Source organism: Schistocerca americana, chromosome 8, assembly GCF_021461395.2.
Source record: "Schistocerca americana isolate TAMUIC-IGC-003095 chromosome 8, iqSchAmer2.1, whole genome shotgun sequence".
In the NCBI taxonomy this organism is placed as follows: Eukaryota; Metazoa; Arthropoda; class Insecta; order Orthoptera; family Acrididae; genus Schistocerca; species Schistocerca americana.
Genome location: NC_060126.1, coordinates 486436819 through 486456294, shown reverse-complemented (window position 1 = coordinate 486456294; position 19476 = coordinate 486436819). Strand labels below are relative to the sequence as shown.

Below are 19476 nucleotides of genomic sequence, written 5' to 3'. Positions count from 1 at the left end.
AGATTGCTATATTAATTTAATTTTTTCAAGTATTTACAATTATTTGTTGTTTATAGGATCTGAAAATTCTAAGTGCTGATTTTTAAGCATTAAGACTGAAGTATGTAGTCATTCTCAAAATTTCTTACTAGATGGGGTGATTTGATGGCCAATTTTAAGTATTTGATAAGTAATGTCTTCAGTAGTTTGCTGCCCTCCACATTGTGTTACCAGATTCGAGGTCATCACATCGCCAAGCTGGATCCCCTGGAAATCTCAAGTGCAGACCTGGATGACAAAACTCCTCCAGAATTGCTGTACAGCCACTACAGCTTTGGTAAGATAATGGAATGTTATGGAGTTTAGGATTTTGCTTCAGCAAAATATTGTTCTCTAATATATATTTGTATTTTATTGTAATTGCTAACATTCTTCCATAAAAATAGGCTATTGTACATCTGAATTAAACCTATATGAGCTACGTTTTGACAGTATTTCTTTCTTTCCTCTAGCAGACACTCTCCCTATCTTCTATGAGGGTTGACTGAAAAGCAACACCTCCACCTCCGTAACTCTTCAACAGTTGGCAGAATTGGTATGCAGCAGTACTGGCTTGTTTTGTAGCCTCTTCTCTATAGCTCCAGTTTTCAGGAAGCTTTAGCATTGAACGGTTGTGTTATTACAGTGTAAAGTATGGAACCCTGCGCAGACGGTCATTCAATGTGCACTCATTGAATTCTTGACAGCAGAAGGTGTCACCCCAAAGGAGATTCATCAGAGAAAGAAAGCAGTTTATGGTGATTGTGTTGATGTGAGTACTGTGCGTTTAAAGCTGCAGTTTAAAGACGTTGAGGTGGGAACATCTGACCCGTGTGACAGACAAAGACTTGGATGTCGTGTGACAGCAACAACTGAGTTTCACAAGCAAAATGTTGACAGATTGATTCAGGATGATCATCGTATCACTCAGAGAGAAACTGCAAGCACAATCGGCATTTCACAAGAATGTGTGTGTCAAATTATTGCTTTGCTTGGCTGTTGGAAGATCTGTGCACGATGGGTACCCCGGATGCTAACTCCTGAAATTATGACCCAGAGACGAAACGCCAGTCTATGGAGATTCGACACAAAGACTCGCCCCAGAAAAAGAAATTCAAGACACAGCCCTCAGCTGGAAAAGTAATGGCCACAGTATTCTGGGATGCAGATGGTGTTATCCATGTTGATTTCCTTGATTGTGGAACAACAATAAATTCAGCGTGTTGTATCACAATGCTGCGAACTCTAAAACAACGACTAACAAGGGTCCGAAAGGAAAAGAGAAATGTTTTCCTGCAGCATGACAATGTCAAACCACACACTTCATGTGTCACCACAGCAGAACTTCAGAGACTGAATCTCACCACTGTACAGCATCCTCCATACAGTCCAGATTTAGCACTGTCTGACTTTCATCTGTTCCCGATAATGAAAGACGATCTACAGGGACATCATTATGCTGCTGATGATGACATTGAGGGAACTGTGAGACTGTGGTTGCGGAAACAGAGTGTTGACTTCTTGTGTGACAGATTCAGAAAACTCGTTCATCGTTGGCAGAAATGTATCCAATTTGCTGATGATTGTGGAAAAGTGAATATTGGTAACTAAAGATCACATTCTAAGTAATTATGTCTGCATTTGATTTATTAAAATGTTCCCACGCAACCCAATTACCGAAGGTGGAGGCATTACCTTTCATTCAACCGTCATAGGTTATTGTTTCATTCTGAATCCATGGTATTAGTGTACAATCTGAGCTGTAGGATACAACTTGCTGTAGGTCCTTTGGGCATTTTTAAAAATATTTCATTTTTTCTGTGGAGTTATGGAGCTTGTGAGGGCCTTTAATTGATTAGTTTGTTCCACATATATGTCCTTAGGAAATAGATCTTCTGTTTCAAACTGGTGATATTCTTGAATTTGTTTCTGTACAGTTATTCATTACATCGTAGGCACTCTTGTCCATAAACCATTGTGTTGCACAAACTTTTTCTCAATGTTATGCACTCCCATTTAATCAACAGTCTTGACTGGCCACTTTGTGCCATAGTCAAGTACTGTGAGCCATATAAAAGAGTTATTTTTTGTTGTGTTGAAAATTTGAGTTTTTAAAATTGGCCGTGTATTTTGTATGATGTGGCTTTTTGCACCAGACTGACTATCAAAACAAGGTTTTTTCCCACTGTTGTTAAAAATTAGTCACTGAGTAATTAAATGTACATGACCTTCAAAGAGGAAGGCAGATGATCCATGTAAGCAGTTCCCAGAAATACAGGATGTTACAAAAAGGTACGGCCAAACTTTCAGGAAACATTCCTCACATACAAATAAAGAAAAGATGTTATGTGGACATGTGTCCGGAAATGCTTAATTTCCATGTTAGAGCTCATTTTAGTTTCATCAGTATGTACTGTACTTCCTCGATTCACTGCCAGTTGGCCCAATTGAAGGAAGGTAATGTTGACTTCGGTGCTTGCGTTGACATGCGACTCATTGCTCTACAGTACTGGCATCAAGCACATCAGTACGTAGCATTAGTAGGTTAGTGTTCATCACGAACGTGGTTTTGCAGTCAGTGCAATGTTTGCAAATGCGGAGTTGGCAGATGCCCATTTGATGTATGGATTAGCATGGGGCAATAGCCATGGCGTGGTACGTTTGTATTGAGACAGATTTCCAGAATGAAGGTGTCCCGACAGGAGGACGTTTGAAGCAGTTGATCGGCGTCTTAGGGAGCACGGGACATTCCAGCCTATGACTCGTGACTGGGGAAGACCTAGAACGATGAGGACACCTGCAATGGACAAGGCAATTCTTCGTGCAGTTGACGATAACCCTAATGTCAGCGTCAGAGAAGTTGCTGCTGTACAAGGTAACGTTGACCACGTCACTGTATGGAGAGTGCTACGGGAGAACTAGTTGTTTCCGTACCATGTACAGCGTGTGCAGGCACTATCAGCAGCTGATTGGCCTCCACGGGTACACTTCTGTGAATGGTTCATCCAACAATGTGTCAATCCTCATTTCAGTGCAAATGTTCTCTTTACAGATGAGGCTTCATTCCAACGTGATCAAATTGTAAATTGTCACAATAACATCTATCGGCTGACGAGAAACTGCACGCAATTGTGCAATCACGCATCAACACAGATTTTCTGTGAATGTTTTGGCTGGCATTGTTGGTGATGTCTTGATTGTGCCCCATGTTCTTCCACCTACTCTCAATGGAGCACGTTATCATGATTTCATATGGGATACTCCACCTGTGCTGTTAGAACATGTGCTTTTACAAGTACGACACAACACGTGGTTCATGCACGCTGGAGCTCCTGCACATTTCAGTCGAAGTGTTCGTATGCTTCTCAACAACAGATTCGGTGACCGATGGATTGGTAGAGGTGGACCAATTCCATGGCCTCCATGCTCTCCTGACCTCAACCCTCTTGACTTTCATTTATGGGGGCATTTGAAAGCTCTTGTCTACGCAACCCCGGTACCAAATGTAGAGACTCTTCGTGCTCGTATTGTGGACGGCTGTGATACAATACGCCATTCTCCAGGGCTGCATCAGAGCATCAGGGATTCATGCGATGGAGGGTGGATGCATGTATCCTCACTAACAGAGGACATTTTGAACATTTCCTGTAACAAAGTGTTTGAAGTCACGCTGGTACGTTCTGTTGCTGTGTGTTTCCATTCCATGATTAATGTGATTTGAAGAGAAGTAATAAAATGAGCTCTAACATGGAAAGTAAGCGTTTCCGGACACATGTCCACATAACATATTTTCTTTCTTTGTGTGTGAGGAATGTTTCCTGAAAGTTTGCCCGTACCTTTTTGTAACACCCTGTATAAATATTTGTGACAGTCTTTTTGTTCAAAAAATTAAATGGACAGAATATGCTGTGTAACTGCAGAAGTGCATACAAACTCTCTTTTCTTTTTAAAAAACGAGATAAGCATTCATGATCATCAAGCCACTACATTAATAGAATTATGTGATATACATTATTCGTGTGTGTGTGTGTGTGTGTGTGTGTGTGTGTGTGTGTGTGTGTGTGCGTGTGTGTGTCAGTCAGCCAGTATCATACAAGTTTTTTTCTGCCAGAATAAGTAAATGAGGAACAAAATAAGGATGATGAGAATGAAACTTTTACTCTGCAACAGAGTGTGTGCTCATATGAAATTTCCTGGCAGATTAAAACTGTGTGCTGGACCAAGACTTGATCTCAGGAACTTTATCTTTTGTGCCTGGAATAGGTATAGGTCCCACGTTTGTCCCAATCCAGCACACAGTTTTAATCTACCAGGAAGTTTGAAATGAGGTTAGGTTTGAACAGGGCACTATCCCACCATTTTGAGCATTCCATCACACATTTCAGAGGAGTTGCAGATCCTTGGGTTGATGTTGTTGTAGAAACACTGAATTGTAATATAAGTTAAATAAATAAATATTTTTTGGCTTCCAGTAAGGTAAAGGTTTTCTGATTTGATGTCATTTTGGAAGGTCAGTTGTCAGTTTTATTGCTTATTTACTCAAGCAGCTTCTTACTCAGCCATATGAGGCTGAGTGGACCCCACTCCAGACTTTTCCACCATAGAAATATCTGAAGTTGTTAATGGGAAGAAAATCTAGGATCCAAGCATTAGCAGACAGTAATGCTAACTACAAGATGCTTGAGATAATTTGTATGATGAAAATAACTGATAAGAATGATTGCTGCATTCTTTAAGAATTCTTATTGAACCAGCCACGGGACTTCATTGTCAACTGATGCAGACAACTTCCTGTGAGACTCGTCTTGATGGAAACAACAGGATTTAATGTGGCCGTGCTACTTCAGAAGCACATAAAAGAAGTGATGCAAATAAAGTCATTAGTTTGTGAGCAGTGGAAGGGCACTTCTCGGTGTGTTCTAACTCTGAAATAGACTTTTGTGGCCCGTGGGTTACCTGGCTAGTCATATCTGCTTGAATGTTGTGGGAAAAGTCAAATTTCTTGGATTTGGGGTTCTGTGTAGGAGTTATTTTTCCTATTTAGTGGCTCAGACCATTAGGTTATGATCAGTGGAAAAATAAGAAAATATCTTGATGAAAACATTTTAGGCAATAGCCTATTCTTACGTTATGACAAAAATTTTGAAGAAAATTGGTCCTCCTCAAACATCTTAAGGACAAGCTAATGCATTGTTTGGGCAACAAATAAATTCACCCAAATTCCTGCCAACAATCATTCAAAGGCTTCAGTACAAATAACAGATTTACTTCCCAGTACATTAGAATCTACTGATTAGCTGTAATCTAAGTTTAATGCCTTAACAATAGTAAAAAGAGGTTCTTTAAACACTGTTTGTTAGATGGTTGAACTTTGTAGAAGAAATAGTTAATTCTGTTGGGAGAGTTTTGCTCACATAATGAATGCTTGCTGCATTGACATCATACTTCATCAACTGATGGGCTCGGTGACATTTTATTTCATGCTGCAAGGGATTTACTTATGTGAATGGTTCACCACTACATTCTGTTGATGTGTTAGACATAGCCCCATTTCATGGGTAGTGTATGTTGGAGGCAGTTCTGAATAGAACTCAGACGTATTTTTCAGTAGAGCACGCATATATGAAGCAAATCTTGCAAGTTTTTTTTTGCTTAATGAAAATAATTCTTACAACCTTTAATCACATGGTTGTGAAATGAGGACTGTTTCCTGGAATTCAGTAACATTATTTTATGCAAGTTCAAAGGTTCACTTTGATTGTGTTAGACTTTTTGATTTTTTGTGTTATTGCATATCTTGATGATAAGGCAAATTGTGGCCCTTACCCTATTTTAGATACCTACGTAAATAGTATGAATTGAACAATGAAAAATCCAGGATGGAATGTTAATATATTATAGAGCCAATGCTGAGTCACAGATAGCCACAACAAAAATATTTTCACACTTAAAGCTTTCAGCCAATGACCTTTGTCAACAGTAAACACATACACACGCACACGCACACACACACTCACACTCACGCAAACACAACTCTCACAACCGACTGCATTCTCAGGCGACTGAAACCACACTGCAAGCAACAGCACCAGTACATGATGGAGTGGCAACTTGGTGGGGGCAAGGAGAGAAATAAATATTTCTCCCCTGCCTGCTGCCCAACCTGCAGCACTTCACTGTCAGCCATCCTCACCATACTATCCCTACCCCTCCCCGCCCCAGCCTCCTCCTTTCCCCCACCCCAGTTGCCACTCTTGTCATGCACTGGTACTACTGCTCACAGTGTGGTTTCAGTTGCCTGAGACTGCAGTTGTGTGTGTGAGTTGCGTTTACGTTTGCGCGCACGCGCGCACGTGTGCGTGTGCGTGTGCGTGGTGTGAGTGTGCATGTGTGTGTGTGTGTGTGTGAAAATCTTTTTGTTGTGACTATCTGCAACTCAGCATCTCTGCTATATGGTGAGTAATAGTATGAATCACATTTAGATGTAGGCATGTAATATACTGTAAGATTATTATGTGTGTTTATACCAATTTCTGTGTTTATTATATTTGTACAAATTTGTATTAAAGGGATTTATTGTAATTTAAAAATTTTATATAGCTTTGCATGAACCATATTAATGACTTCAGTGTTGCACACTAATAAATTGGACATCATCTATTTATCACTAATTAATGTTGAAAGCAATTGATGCCTTAGGAAAACAGTCATAATTTGCTGTAGTCCATGGGAAACCTATATGTAGTACATTAAATTGTGGTTCAAAACTGTCACCTCAATTTAAATCTCTCTCTCTCTCTCTCTCTCTCTCTCTCTCTCTCTCTCTCTCTTTCTCTCTATCTCCCCCCCTCCCCCCTTTCCTGCATCCCTCTCTCTCTCTCCTGGCCCCCTGTCTCTCTCTCCTGCCCCCCCTCTCTCTCTCCTGCCCCCCTCTCTCTCTCCTGCCCCTTCTCTCTCTCTCCTGCCCCTTCTCTCTCTCTCCTGCCCCTTCTCTCTCTCTCCTGCCCCCTCTCTCTCCTGCCCCTTCTCTCTCCTGCCCCCTCTCTCTCTCCTGCGCCCCCTCACTCTCTCTCCTGCCCCCCCTCACTCTCCCTCCTGCCCCCCCTCACTCTCCCTCCTGCCCCCCCTCACTCACTCTCTTGCCCCCCCCTCACTCTCTCTCCTGCCCCGCCTCACTCTCTCTCCTGCCCCCTCTTTCTCCTGCCCCCCCTCTCTCTCTATCCTGCCCCCTCTCTCTCCTGCCACCCTCTCTCTCTCCTGCCCCCCCTCTCTCTCTCCTGCCCCATCTCTCTCCTGCCCCCCCTCTCTCCTGCCCCCCCTCTCTCCTGCTCCCCTCTCTCTCTCCTGCTCCCCTCTCTCTCTCCTGCCCCCCTCTCTCTCTCCTGCCCCCCTCCCTCTCTCCTGTCCCCCTCTCTCTCCTGCCCCCCTCTCTCTCTCCTGCCCCCCCTCTCTCTCTCCTGCCCCCCCTCTCTCTCTCCTGCCCCCCCTCTCTCTTCTGCCCCCCCTCTCTCTCCTGCCCCCCTCACTCTCTCACTCCTGCCCCCCTCACTCTCTCACTCCTGCCCCCCCTCACTCTCTCTCTCCTGCCCCCCCTCACTCTCTCTCCTGCCTCCCCTCACTCTCTCTCCTGCCCCCCTCACTCTCTCTCCTGCCCCCCTCACTCTCTCTCCTGCCCCCCCTCACTCTCTCTCCTGCCCACCTTTTCTCTCTCCTGCCCCCCCTCTCTCTCCTGCCCCCCTCTCTGTCCTGCCCCCCCTCTCTCTCTCTCTTGCCCCCCCTCTCTCTCTCTTGCCCCCCCCTCTCTCTCTTGCCCCCTATCTCTCTCTCACTTGCCCCCCATCTCTCTTGCCCCCCCTCTCTCTCTCTCTTGCCCCCCCCCTCTCTCTCTCTCTCTCTTTCTCTCTCTCTCTCTCTCTTGCCCCCCCCCCCGACTCTCTCTCTCTCTCTCTCTCTCTGCCCCGCCCCCTCACCAGATAATTATGGAGCACATTTTCCTTGTTTTGGGGATATATGGGTTAATATTGACTTGCAATTTTTAAATCATGGTAATCTGCAGCTGACTTTCATTACCAGTTGCTTCCAGCAGTTCTTTTGTCTTTGATTTTGAAATTTTTGTATTGTAATGTGTTGTTTAGGGAAGAAAGAAAGAACTGCTTAATCTCAAGATCTGCAGTGTGGTGTCAATGAAAGAAAGCATTTACAAAGGTCAATTAAGAAATGCAGGCCAGAGTGGCCGTGCGGTTCTAGGCACTACAGTCTGGAGTCGAACGACCGCTACGGTCGCAGGTTCGAATCCTGCCTTGGGCATGGATGTGTGTGATGTCCTTAGGTTAGTTAGGTTTAATTAGTTCTAAATTCTAGGCGACTCATGACCTCAGAAGTTTAGTCGCATAGTGCTCAGAGCCATTTGAGCCATCAATTAAGAATGACTCCTCCGTACATCATTTCCTTCCATCACTACACGTCTTGCTTGTAGCAATTTTCTCAATAACTAGATAATTTAAATACATACTTGTGCAGTACTGTTATAAAATCTTGATGAAATCATTGGTGTTCAGTTGCTTTTAATATTGTGTGAAAGTAGCTCAGAAATGTAGCATGAAGGTTATTATGGAACTGGCATGGCTTGGGTTTGCAAACACATGGATGATATCATGTTATAAGTTTCAGACTTTATCTTGCTGTTGGATATGGTACAGTTCTGCTTCAAAATACACTTTCCAGTACATACAAACAACATTTTATTTAGTTGTTTAGTTGTTTAGACTTTTTTAACCATCAAATAACAGTTGCTACATCTTGTGATAAGTGTAAAACAGATTAAAAAAGTTGTATGAGAGCCATGAAATATGATGGTGAGGTTGAAAGTGGTGAACATTAAATATGTGATAATGAACACTGTGAATATTAAATTTAAGTGTAGACTCAAGATAACACTGAATTTGTTTCTTTGTAACACCAATCATCAAAGTGACTGATTTTGTGCAGAGGAGGCTGACATGGACCGCATTTTCAAGTTGCCAGCAACTACATTCATAGGTGGCAAGGAGAAAGCTCTTCCTTTGCGGGAAATTCTGAGGAGACTTGAAAACACTTACTGCCACCACATAGGTGCGGAATTCATGTTCATAAATTCCTTGGAGCAGTGCAACTGGATACGTCAAAAATTGGAAACACCTGGAGTGATGGAAATAACAAATGATGAAAAGAGGCTTATACTTGCAAGACTGACACGAGCAACTGGGTTAGTAAACAGTTTACAATTTTTTTTATCTTTTTTATAGAAATAGGAACTTTCATTTACAAACTGCCAATTCGCATATTAAAACTGAAATGTTGTGCAATTGAAAGGTCACCTGTAACTGAAGAAGGGAATAATATAACAACAGAAAGAGGAGGAGGAGGAGCAACAGTGGCAACAGCAGCAGCTGCTGTTGCAGGATCTGAAACAGGACAGCATTTACCGTATTTACTCGAATCTAAGCCGCACTCGAATCTAAGCCGCACCTGAAAAATGAGACTCGAAATAAAGGAAAAAAAAAATTTCCCGAATCTAAGCCGCACCTGAAATTTGAGACTCAAAATTCAAGGGGAGAGAAAAGTTTTAGGCCGCACCTCCAAATCGAAACAAAGTTGCTCCATTGTAATATGAGACACAATTTAGGTCGAATGAAAGACGATACAGCTACAGTAGTTTGGTTCGAGTCGTAAGCTTAGCAGTTAAGCTTTACCAGGTAGCCATTGCAATTCGTCAGGCGCTCCGTCCGTATTTATACGGGTACCCTTCCTTTTTCACATGCTTCATCTGGTTTGAATCGATTGCTTATTTTGCTTTGATCTGATAAGTGCCGTTTTCTTTGTTATGGGTGTTTATGTCACTCTAAGATGAAAATGCATTACTGTACTGTGTAATGCATTGTTTGTCGCATTTTGATAGTGCGTGTTTACGGCCTGTCGCCGCTCGCGGCATGACTTGCTTTTGTGCGCGCTACCGCCGTTTAAAAAAAAAAAAAAGAGGAATCGTCTCATTAGCGAAACAATGGCAAGAGACTGCTATTTGTTGTTACTCACACTGCTGCTTTCTTTGATAATGATCAAAAAGAACCAAATGCGTATGATAGAACATGTTCTGAACGAGAATTTTCCTCCGTTTGAAAATCTTTGCGGCCGCTTCTTTAGTACATCAAATTCTGCACAGAAATTAGTCATCTTACATTTAAAATCTAGTCAGTTGCCATGCTTCATTTCTGACTGTATCACTATTAGGCATAAGAATAATACGAATATAAACATGACACGATACATATATTCTTCCGCGTTTGCTGTTGTCTCACTCTAGTTTCGTAGTTTATTACGCAGACAGGATTTAAATGAGATAGCAGCAAACACGAAAGAATACATGGCAAAATGTTTATATTCGTATTATTCTTATGGTGAAGAGAATACTGCATGTGATTCACATTTCATCAGGTTCCTATTAGCAACCATCTCTTCTCACAGGTAGGAAAAAACTCGGAACGTAGAGTTGGCCATATTGACAAACATCCCCAACAGTCTTGCCAGTCGGATTTTCGTAGTACATTGAAATTCTGCTACATTCAAAGATGAACAATACGGAATTTGTATTTACTTCGTTGGATAATGTATGAAAATGCAGTGGTCGAAACTCGGGGCGGAGAAAAAAAAAAGCTCGCCTTCTACCTTTTTTTTAAAATTTATTTACTGAAGCAGAGGTTTTGGCGCCAGTATTTATCTTTGTGCCTACAAAGCATGATTGTGTAGCGCTACATATATTCGATGGCAGAAGTTAGTTGTGGCGGCACCTATCAACATTTTTCAGAACTTCCGCTTGCATTGCACTCGATTCTAAGCCGCAGGCGGGTTTTTGGATTACAAAAACCGGAAAAAAAGTGCGGCTTAGATTCGAGTAAATACGGTAGTCGTGTTGATTCACATGAGTTGAGAGCTCATTGGTAGTTCAATCCCACATGATGTATTGGGGATAATACCTGTCTATCCATATTTACATGCATTCTCTGCAGGCCGTTGGACAATACATGACTGAATCGTATGAGTATTACAGATTTCCTTTCGTATTCCACTTTCATACTGAGCAAGGGAAAAGCCCATTTATATACTTCTGTATGTTCCTGAAGGTCTCCTATATTATTCTCTTTAGCCCTACACAAGATATCTGATGGTTGCTCAGTCTTCTCCGAAAACAGATGCTCCAAATTTACCAACAGGGTTTCACATAAACTGACATCTTTCTTCCAAGATGTACTACAGAGACCAAAGGTAGGACTGAGGAGTTGGCATCTAAGGAGGGTAGCTTTTATGAATGATAGGCAATGATTTAGGTAAAAGCTCACTATAATTCAGTACTTGGGTATGAAGGATGTGCTTGAAGAAGGTGAACAGCCTACCATCAGCTTGGGTTGTAGCAGAATTTTAGGAGCAGAAGAATGTTGCATGTTGTCACAACAGAGTCTAAAGGCAGAGAGAGAGTTAAGACTGGAATCTGTGCTCTGCTTGCATCCTCTTGAGTGACACCGTCCCGTAAATAGACACAACTTCTAACATGAGAGAAGGAAAAACATTTTACAATTCAGTGTCAGTAATAAATAGTTACCAACCCCTCCAAAGGGGTGGATGCCTGTACAGTCATTAATTTCACAGGTCTGGTGGCTCACAGTGTCTGCAAAAGAACACCAGACACCTGCTCGGAAAGGTGGGTTGCCCTGATAGAGGACTTCAAGCTATGGGGGCTGCACCATATAGTGAGAGAGTTTATTTTGGAAATGACATTATTTCATCAGCAATTAACATTTCAGTTTTTGACTTTTTAACTTTTAAATTTCAGTTAATAGACTTACATATTATACTGGCTACTTCTAGCAATACTGATACAATAAACTTTCAGTTTTGCTCTCTACCTGTGGTTGTGGATTATCCCTTGAAATTAAAACGTCTTCTCTCCTGTTACTGTACCAGTGTTCCGTGACAAGTTTTAGCCAAGGCTCTCAAAATACATAGTTAAATTGTATAGCACAAGACTGCAAACCAAGTGACAGACAAGAAATGAATGTCAGCTTCAGTTATCACTTGCAACTCTTTGTATAGAAAACATACAATCTCAAAGCTCACACAGTAAACTCTAGAATATTGTCCTAGGCTACCTGGGCAGCAACATAATGCTGTACCTATTAGTGAGTAGGGGAATTCTCACATTGTACTTGGCACTTGGTAGTCTACAATCACTAAACAGAGAAGAAATCGAAGTTTTTGTCCGCAGACATACCACTCAATTACCAAATTTATCAGGAAACATTCATATTGTAACAATAAACATTAACACACAAATAGACAATTTAATCTTATGTCTAAGTGTGATGTTACGTGTCCTTGTCAGATGGTTTTTATTCATAAGTTCTGGCCAGTTGGAGTTCAAGTAAAACACTGGTGAAAGACAACTATTGTGTAAGTAAGAACAGAAGAAGACTGACACACTTCATTCAATTTTGACAACAGTATATTTACAACAGAAGAACATAACTTAAAAAGTTTTTGTACAATCTGTCATGTTGTACCTTTAGAGGAAGTGCAAAATACCATTGAGGTTATGGAATCTCAGTAATACCTGCTCAATTGATGCTCAAGTATGCAAGATCTGTTGGATGATGGTGTTTGGTTTGTGGGATGCTCATCTGCATGGTTATCAGCATCTGTAAAGTCCCAGTTTTTCTACAGTCCAATTATTACACAATCCAAATTAGCCATGGTCACAGATGATGATGATGATGATGATGATGATGATGACAACACAAACACCCAGGCCCCGGGCAGAGAAAAATCCCCAACCTGGCCGGGAATCGAACCTGAGACCCCATGATCCAGAGGCAGCTATGCTAGCCGCTAGACCATGATCTGCGGATGCAAGATCTGTTAATTGCGCTGTACACACAAGCTTTCAATTCCAGTTACCTCTTTTTGCAAGAGGTCACAAGCAAAACTGTGCTTGATAGGTAATTATTATTTTTCAATTTTTTAAAGAATGTGTACTACTAACAAAGTTGAAGTTTCTGTAAGCCTGTAGTCACAGCTTCACTCACAATAACTATACCAAAAGCAAAGTAGGAGAGGAGAAGCAGAGCTAGGTGGCATTCGGTTAGTATAGCTCTGGCAATACCTTACATTAACATGAGTAACAGCACAACCTAAGTTAATTTGTCCCTCCTCATGGGCTATAAACAGATTGATTGAATTTGATTGTGATGGATGAGTATCAGTGACATTAATGGCACCATCCAGTTACCATGGTGATGCATTTCAAAGGGGGTCTGGCAGGAACAAAAAATGAATTTAAAACTGAACAATGGAATGTCCAGGTTGGAATATCAACAATATTGTAAAAAGGATAGAGTGCTACTCACTGTAAACATGACATGTTGAGTAGTGGCCAGGCACAACTAAAAGACTATTACACATGAGCTTTCAGCTGAAATCTTCTTCAGGAAGCAACAAAACATACACATTCACACAAGCAAACACAGCTCATTCACATGAATGCAGTCATTGACTGCTCCAACCAGAATGCAACTGTGTCATGTTAAATGGAAGCAGCAATTCGGAGTGGGTCAGAAAAAGGGGAGGGATAACAGGGGGGGAGGGGTGGAGTCAGCATTGCTTGGCAGAGAGTGCAGCTACTAGATGGTGGCAGGATAAGGCTGCCAGATGTAACGTGGGGAGGTGGGGGAGGGCAGGGGGGAGAAGGGAGTGGGCAAAGAGTGCAAAAGGGGTAAAGACTGGTGGATGCATTGGCACAGAGCAGCATGCAGTGATGGTGAGGGAATGTGAATTGGGAGGAGATGATAGGACAGAGGGTTGGAAACTGTGGGATGGAGAATGTGGAGACAGTTGGTTACTCTTTGAAATCCAGGAGAGTATCATATTGCCAGCAGTCTGTAACCTGCTATTGAGCTTCTTGCAGCTCCTGCAATAAGCATCTCATCTGCTTGCATCATAAGGACCTTTTGGCTCAACGCATCTGTGTTATGATGCATATCATAATCATACTCACACATCTATCACATCAAATATCTATTTGGGCCCTTCAGATTTAACAGCCACAGAAGGGATGCACAGTCTGTAGCAACTTATTTTCCTGAATACCAATTGCTTTGAACTAATTTATCCCAAACATGAGGGCTAATAATTCCACCTCCATTGTGCTGTAATTAATGTCTGCTGTATTAAGTTGGTGAGATGTGTAACCAGTGAATTTCTCTTCTGTACCCTGTTTCTGACTTAGAACACATCCCACAGCAAAGTTGGATGCATCACAAGATGATATGAATGGCTTTTCAAAATCTGGGTGTATTAGTAGGGGAGAACTTGTGGAAACGTCTTTAATCTGCCATGTAGCTATCTCATACTCTGTAGTATATTAAAGATATTCTTCTTTTCCTCCCCCCCCCCCTCCTCCCCCCAAATTTAGTCAGAGGTTTAGTCACTGTAGTGTAATCCTTGACAGAGCAATAGTAATTAATAATTTACAATCTACTAAGAAAGCTCTGCAATTCCTTGAGGTTAGTGCAGAAAAATTGTCTACCACTTTGGCAAGTGACAGGTCTGGTGTGGTGTCACCACCAGAAACCACACTTGCTAGGTGGTAGTCTTTAAATCGGCCGCGGTCCGTTAGTATACGTCGGACCCTTGTGTCGCCACTATCAGTGAATTGCAGACCGAGCGCCGCCACACGGCAGGTCTAGTCTAGAATTGTACAGCCGACTTTGCCAGCGATGGTTCACTGTCTACATATGCTCTCATTTGCCGAGACGACAGTTTAGCATAGTCTTCAGCTAGGTCATTTGCTACAACCTAGCAAGGCGTCATATTCTTCAAGAATGTATTCTGAACTGATAATATTGTGAATCGTGTACCATCAAGAGTGACGTTCATCATTAATGGATTAAAGTTAAGTATCAGACTAATTACGTCCACTTTCTGAATTCTAATTCCTTGTCATGTTCCAGACCTCACATCAGTATAGTTCTTTCCTCCTCACGTCAGGCTGTGTGAGCTAAAACGTGCACATTTCAGCCTCCTCTAGTAACAAGGTGTTGGCACTTCTGCCAACACATTTGGTTTCACCGCAGTTGAGCTAATATCATGACCTAGGTACTGATCTGTGATTGTGCAAAAGAACATTTTTCCAACTTCAGACTCAAATGTGACCCTTGTAATTGTAACAACAGACTTCTTAGCTGTTCAGCGTGTTCTTAGAGTGTATATGAGAGTCAATAATATTGTGTAAATAAACCAAACACATAGTTAGTTTCAATCCTGTTAACAAATCTTCAAACTGCTGAAATGTAGCAGGTACATTCTTTAAGCCAAAAGGCATACTAAAGAAAGCAGTTTTCGGTCTGTCTTGGGGCACAATAAGAATCTGATGCTAGCCTGATTTTGTATCCAGAGTAGTAAAATACGAGGATTAACATTTTTGCAGATGCAATCATGGTTGGAAAATGTGACTGACAGATGAAAGGCTGAGGTGGGAACTTAATGTGTGGAAAGTGAAGAACATGTAAACGTTGCGCCTGACATACGTATTACAGTAGTGTACAGGATGTTAATGGTTTCATGGTGCAAAATGATTATAGCACAGCACACATTCAGTTGACTGGATTTAAAGGTCATAAAAGTAGTGTCCTGCAAAGTCCACCACATGCTGCCAATAAGGGGGAGATGATGAATACCATCTGTGTCTACATTTCTGCAGCATGTCTGAATTGGGTCATATGTTGTCCTACAGCATTTTCAGTGTCCTCTCATGTTGCAGTCCGCCTGACAGGTAATGGTTCATATATCAGTCATTTAAGATAAGTCACAAGGTGAAAGGTCAGGAGAGTATGACAGGTGCTCCAATTCTTCCCATTGACAGCATCACAGTTGACGCTGCACACACTCTGCTTTCTGTGGTTTTGCATTGTCATGCGGTGTTACTGCACTGTCCATAAGATCTGGATGTTTGTCCTGAATGCCTCATCATACCTGTTACACCACAAAGTTCCTGTAGTACTTTGCACTCACTGTTCTGCCATGTGAAACAAAGTGACACACAATGACTCTCCTGGCATCAAATGTTGCGATCAACATCAATTTCACATCGCAAGGATTTTGACAGAACTTCTGTCATCTTGATGATCCAACATGTTGTCACTCTGTGGACTGATGTTTGAGTTCTGGCTCGTATGCCCTGCCCCAACATTCATCGATGGCTATTATTCGTGACAAGGAATGGTCACCATCCTGTTGCCAGCTTGTGAGGTGGTTGGAGCATATTGTGTATTGCATTCACTATTGGACTTATGTCAGTTCATACCCACCACAATGTAATTTTGCACAATTGAAGCTCTGTCCACAATATCCCATGGATGGTGCCTTTCTCGATACCACTTGCCCTCTCTAACGCCATTGGAATCCATCATTTGTCTTCCTCCAGGAGCTGCTCTATGACAGCATATATCACTTCAGTCATCCCAACTATGGCTGATCAGTGATAACCACACATCCTTACTGAAACTTTTTGTACCCACTATACCACTGTATGGTATGGAAAGACATTATTCCCAAGGGCCTTCCACCTAGTCATTGTGACATTCTCTCACATTTCTTCATCAGCAAATGGCTATCTTACTCTATGCACACTGCTCAAGGCAGGTTACTTCCATTTTGCATGACACACGCCCTACAGTGGATTTTGCAGTGCACTTTGTGCTCTTGCCAGCAATCACAGAGCCATCTGTTGTGAATACATAAATATGCCTGCATAGCTTCCGTGCAACAAATACCAGTTTGTGATCCACTCACTAATTAGCAAGGCAAAAAAAGTTGCAATGACTTTCCTGCAAACCTCGTATTTCCAGTTCCGTGACATATCCAGGATTTCATTTATATGAGCTGTGTTTTTAAATATAATCTGTAAGTGATACTTTTGTTTTTAAAAGAATTATTTGGAGGAAATTAAATCATTGCCATTTTATGTTTTTATCTCAGACTTGAAGCATTTCTGGCAAGAAAATGGTCAAGTGAAAAACGATTTGGTTTGGAGGGTTGTGAAATCTTGGTACCAGCCATGAAGCAGATTATTGATCACTCAACAGAGTATGGTATAGAATCTGTTGTAATGGGCATGTCTCACAGAGGTCGTCTGAATGTTTTGGCCAATGTTTGTCGGAAGCCACTGGAACATATTTTTACCCAGTTTGCTGCTCTGGAATCTGAAGATGACGTAAGTAATTATTATTTCATATTTTCTTGGAATTGGATAAGGTATTTTAAAGTAGGGCTAGCCAGTCTTTTGTCCGCCAATTGTGGTGTAAATCAGTTGTTGCTGTGTTTGTGCAAGCAGCTCAAATTAATATACCATAAAGTAGATGAAATGAAATGTTCGTGTGGCTAGGGCCTCCTGTCAGGTAGACCAGTCGCCAGGTGCAAGTCTTTTTAGGTGATACCACTTCATGACTTGCATATCGATGGGGCTGAAATGATGATGTAGACTATACAACACATTGGTGAAGATCTCGACCAGGCCGGAAATCGAACCTGGGCCCCTCGCAAGGCAGTCTGCTGCAGTGACCACTCAGTGTGGAGGCAGACACTACAATAGATGTGTTTTCCTATTGTGTTGTCCTAGTGCTGGAGTCTCACTTGCAGTAGGACTCTCTCTCTCTCTCTCTCTCTCTCTCTCTCTCTCTCTCTCTCTCTCTCTCTCTCTCTGCTCCCACTCCCCCCCCCCCCTCCTCACTCCCTCTTGTGTGTGTGTGTGTGTGTGTGTGTGTGTGTGTGTGTGTGTGCGCGCGCGCGTCTGAGCGCACACACAGGGGAGGGGAGGGGGGGGGGGGGAGGGGGGGCACTCAAACTCATAGTTTAAGTTTTTGGATAACCTTGATCTTGTTTAACTGTCAGTCTGTCACTCAACACGTCAAAAATTTATAGTGATGGTTATTTTTAGTTCTCCCATTGTTTATACTTCACCCAGGACCTTCTAGCTTTGTAGAAAATAAAGAGAAAGATGAGGCACGTAGTCAAAAAGATTCCTCTGACATTGTGTTGCCATACTGAGACTGTAGACTGTTGTAGACATTAATATTCTGGGAAGTGAGGGGAGCGCTATTCATATTTCAAGAAAAAAGCATTAGTTATTTTAGTTTTGCAGGGTGCCCCAGAAATATTTCGACAAACTCCAGAGGGTTGGAGAGGGGTATTTTGAGGAACAAATCAGACAGGAACCCAGCTGTGGAAGTGTTATCCAACGACGCTATAGTGCGTCAAAGTTATAGGCTCCCCTCTGCCATTGTGCCACCCGTTCAGCAACAAACATAACTTTGTATGCTGATGTACCTTAGGCAGATGTCTCGGATTGTAGTTTTTCAGTGTTTGCAACTGATTGCCGTGATGGAGCTAGCTGCTGCTTAGAAAGGCCTTGTCCCCTATGTGCAATAATTGTTACCCCAGTTGATGACAGTTTCGGACACAGGTTTCGATCCACAGGTTATTTTGCTCCTGGAACCCTCTAAATCTTCAGTGTTTTTTGGTATACAGGAGAAAAACAAACTGCAGATGGAAAGTTGTGTCCAAAACCATCATCCACAAAGGCAACAGAGCATTTCATTCATCAGAGACAAGGCCAATCTCTCCACTGGCAATCATTGCATTCAGTTGCGAGCACTGAATAACAAACATTTTGAGATGTTCTGCCTACAGTCCATCAGCGAAAATTCACATTTGCTGCCGAAGGGAGGCCTATCGCAGGCACCGGTGCCTATAACTAAGATTCTCTATAGTGTTGTTGGATGACTTTTCCAGGCATGGCTTCCCATCCTTAATTTGTTGCTCAAGACACCCTCTAAAATCCCTCAAAGTTCATTTCAACATTTCTGGGACACTGTGTACACGTGCACGAATGTATACTTGTTTGTGCACAGGCACATATGGAGTGGTGTGGTCAGTTGGGAGTGGGAGGGGTGGGGGAATTATGACAGAAATTTCAAATTAATTTGAAAGCTAGTGTAATTAAATGAGAAATAAGTGTATCTGTGCATCACTCATTACTCATCTCCCACTTAGTTGCCAACCCTAATTTTTCTGTATGTTTCCGTCCTAAAATTATCATGTAAAATGTTATGCTTGTGTTGTTTCTGACACAATAAATGTCGCTGGGGCTGTTAAAGATTACATTGGATGATTTCATTAAAACTCAACAAAACTGCAACAGATTGCATGCTTTTCATTACAGGGAAGCTTGGCTTATAAAATGCCAGGTTATGAGAGTTATGTTAGAGGTCAGCAAGTTATTTAGCTTATGTTTTGTGAATGAATGACCAGATTGTACTAACATAAGATGAAGGAGATCTTAACAATATGACTAGAAAGCTTAACACTAGAATGGTG

General features: G+C 42.0%; 1 protein-coding gene across 1 annotated transcript in view; it reads left to right on the top strand.

The window, feature by feature from the left end:
• The window catches only part of LOC124544999 (2-oxoglutarate dehydrogenase, mitochondrial-like), a 181905-nt gene that overhangs the window by 73427 nt on the left and 89002 nt on the right, over nucleotides 1–19476 (top strand). The window contains exons 4-6 of the mRNA XM_047123755.1: nucleotides 214–316; nucleotides 9007–9262; nucleotides 17080–17314. Coding sequence (XP_046979711.1) covers nucleotides 214–316; nucleotides 9007–9262; nucleotides 17080–17314 — 594 coding nt within the window. The remainder of the gene's footprint in view (nucleotides 1–213; nucleotides 317–9006; nucleotides 9263–17079; nucleotides 17315–19476) is intronic.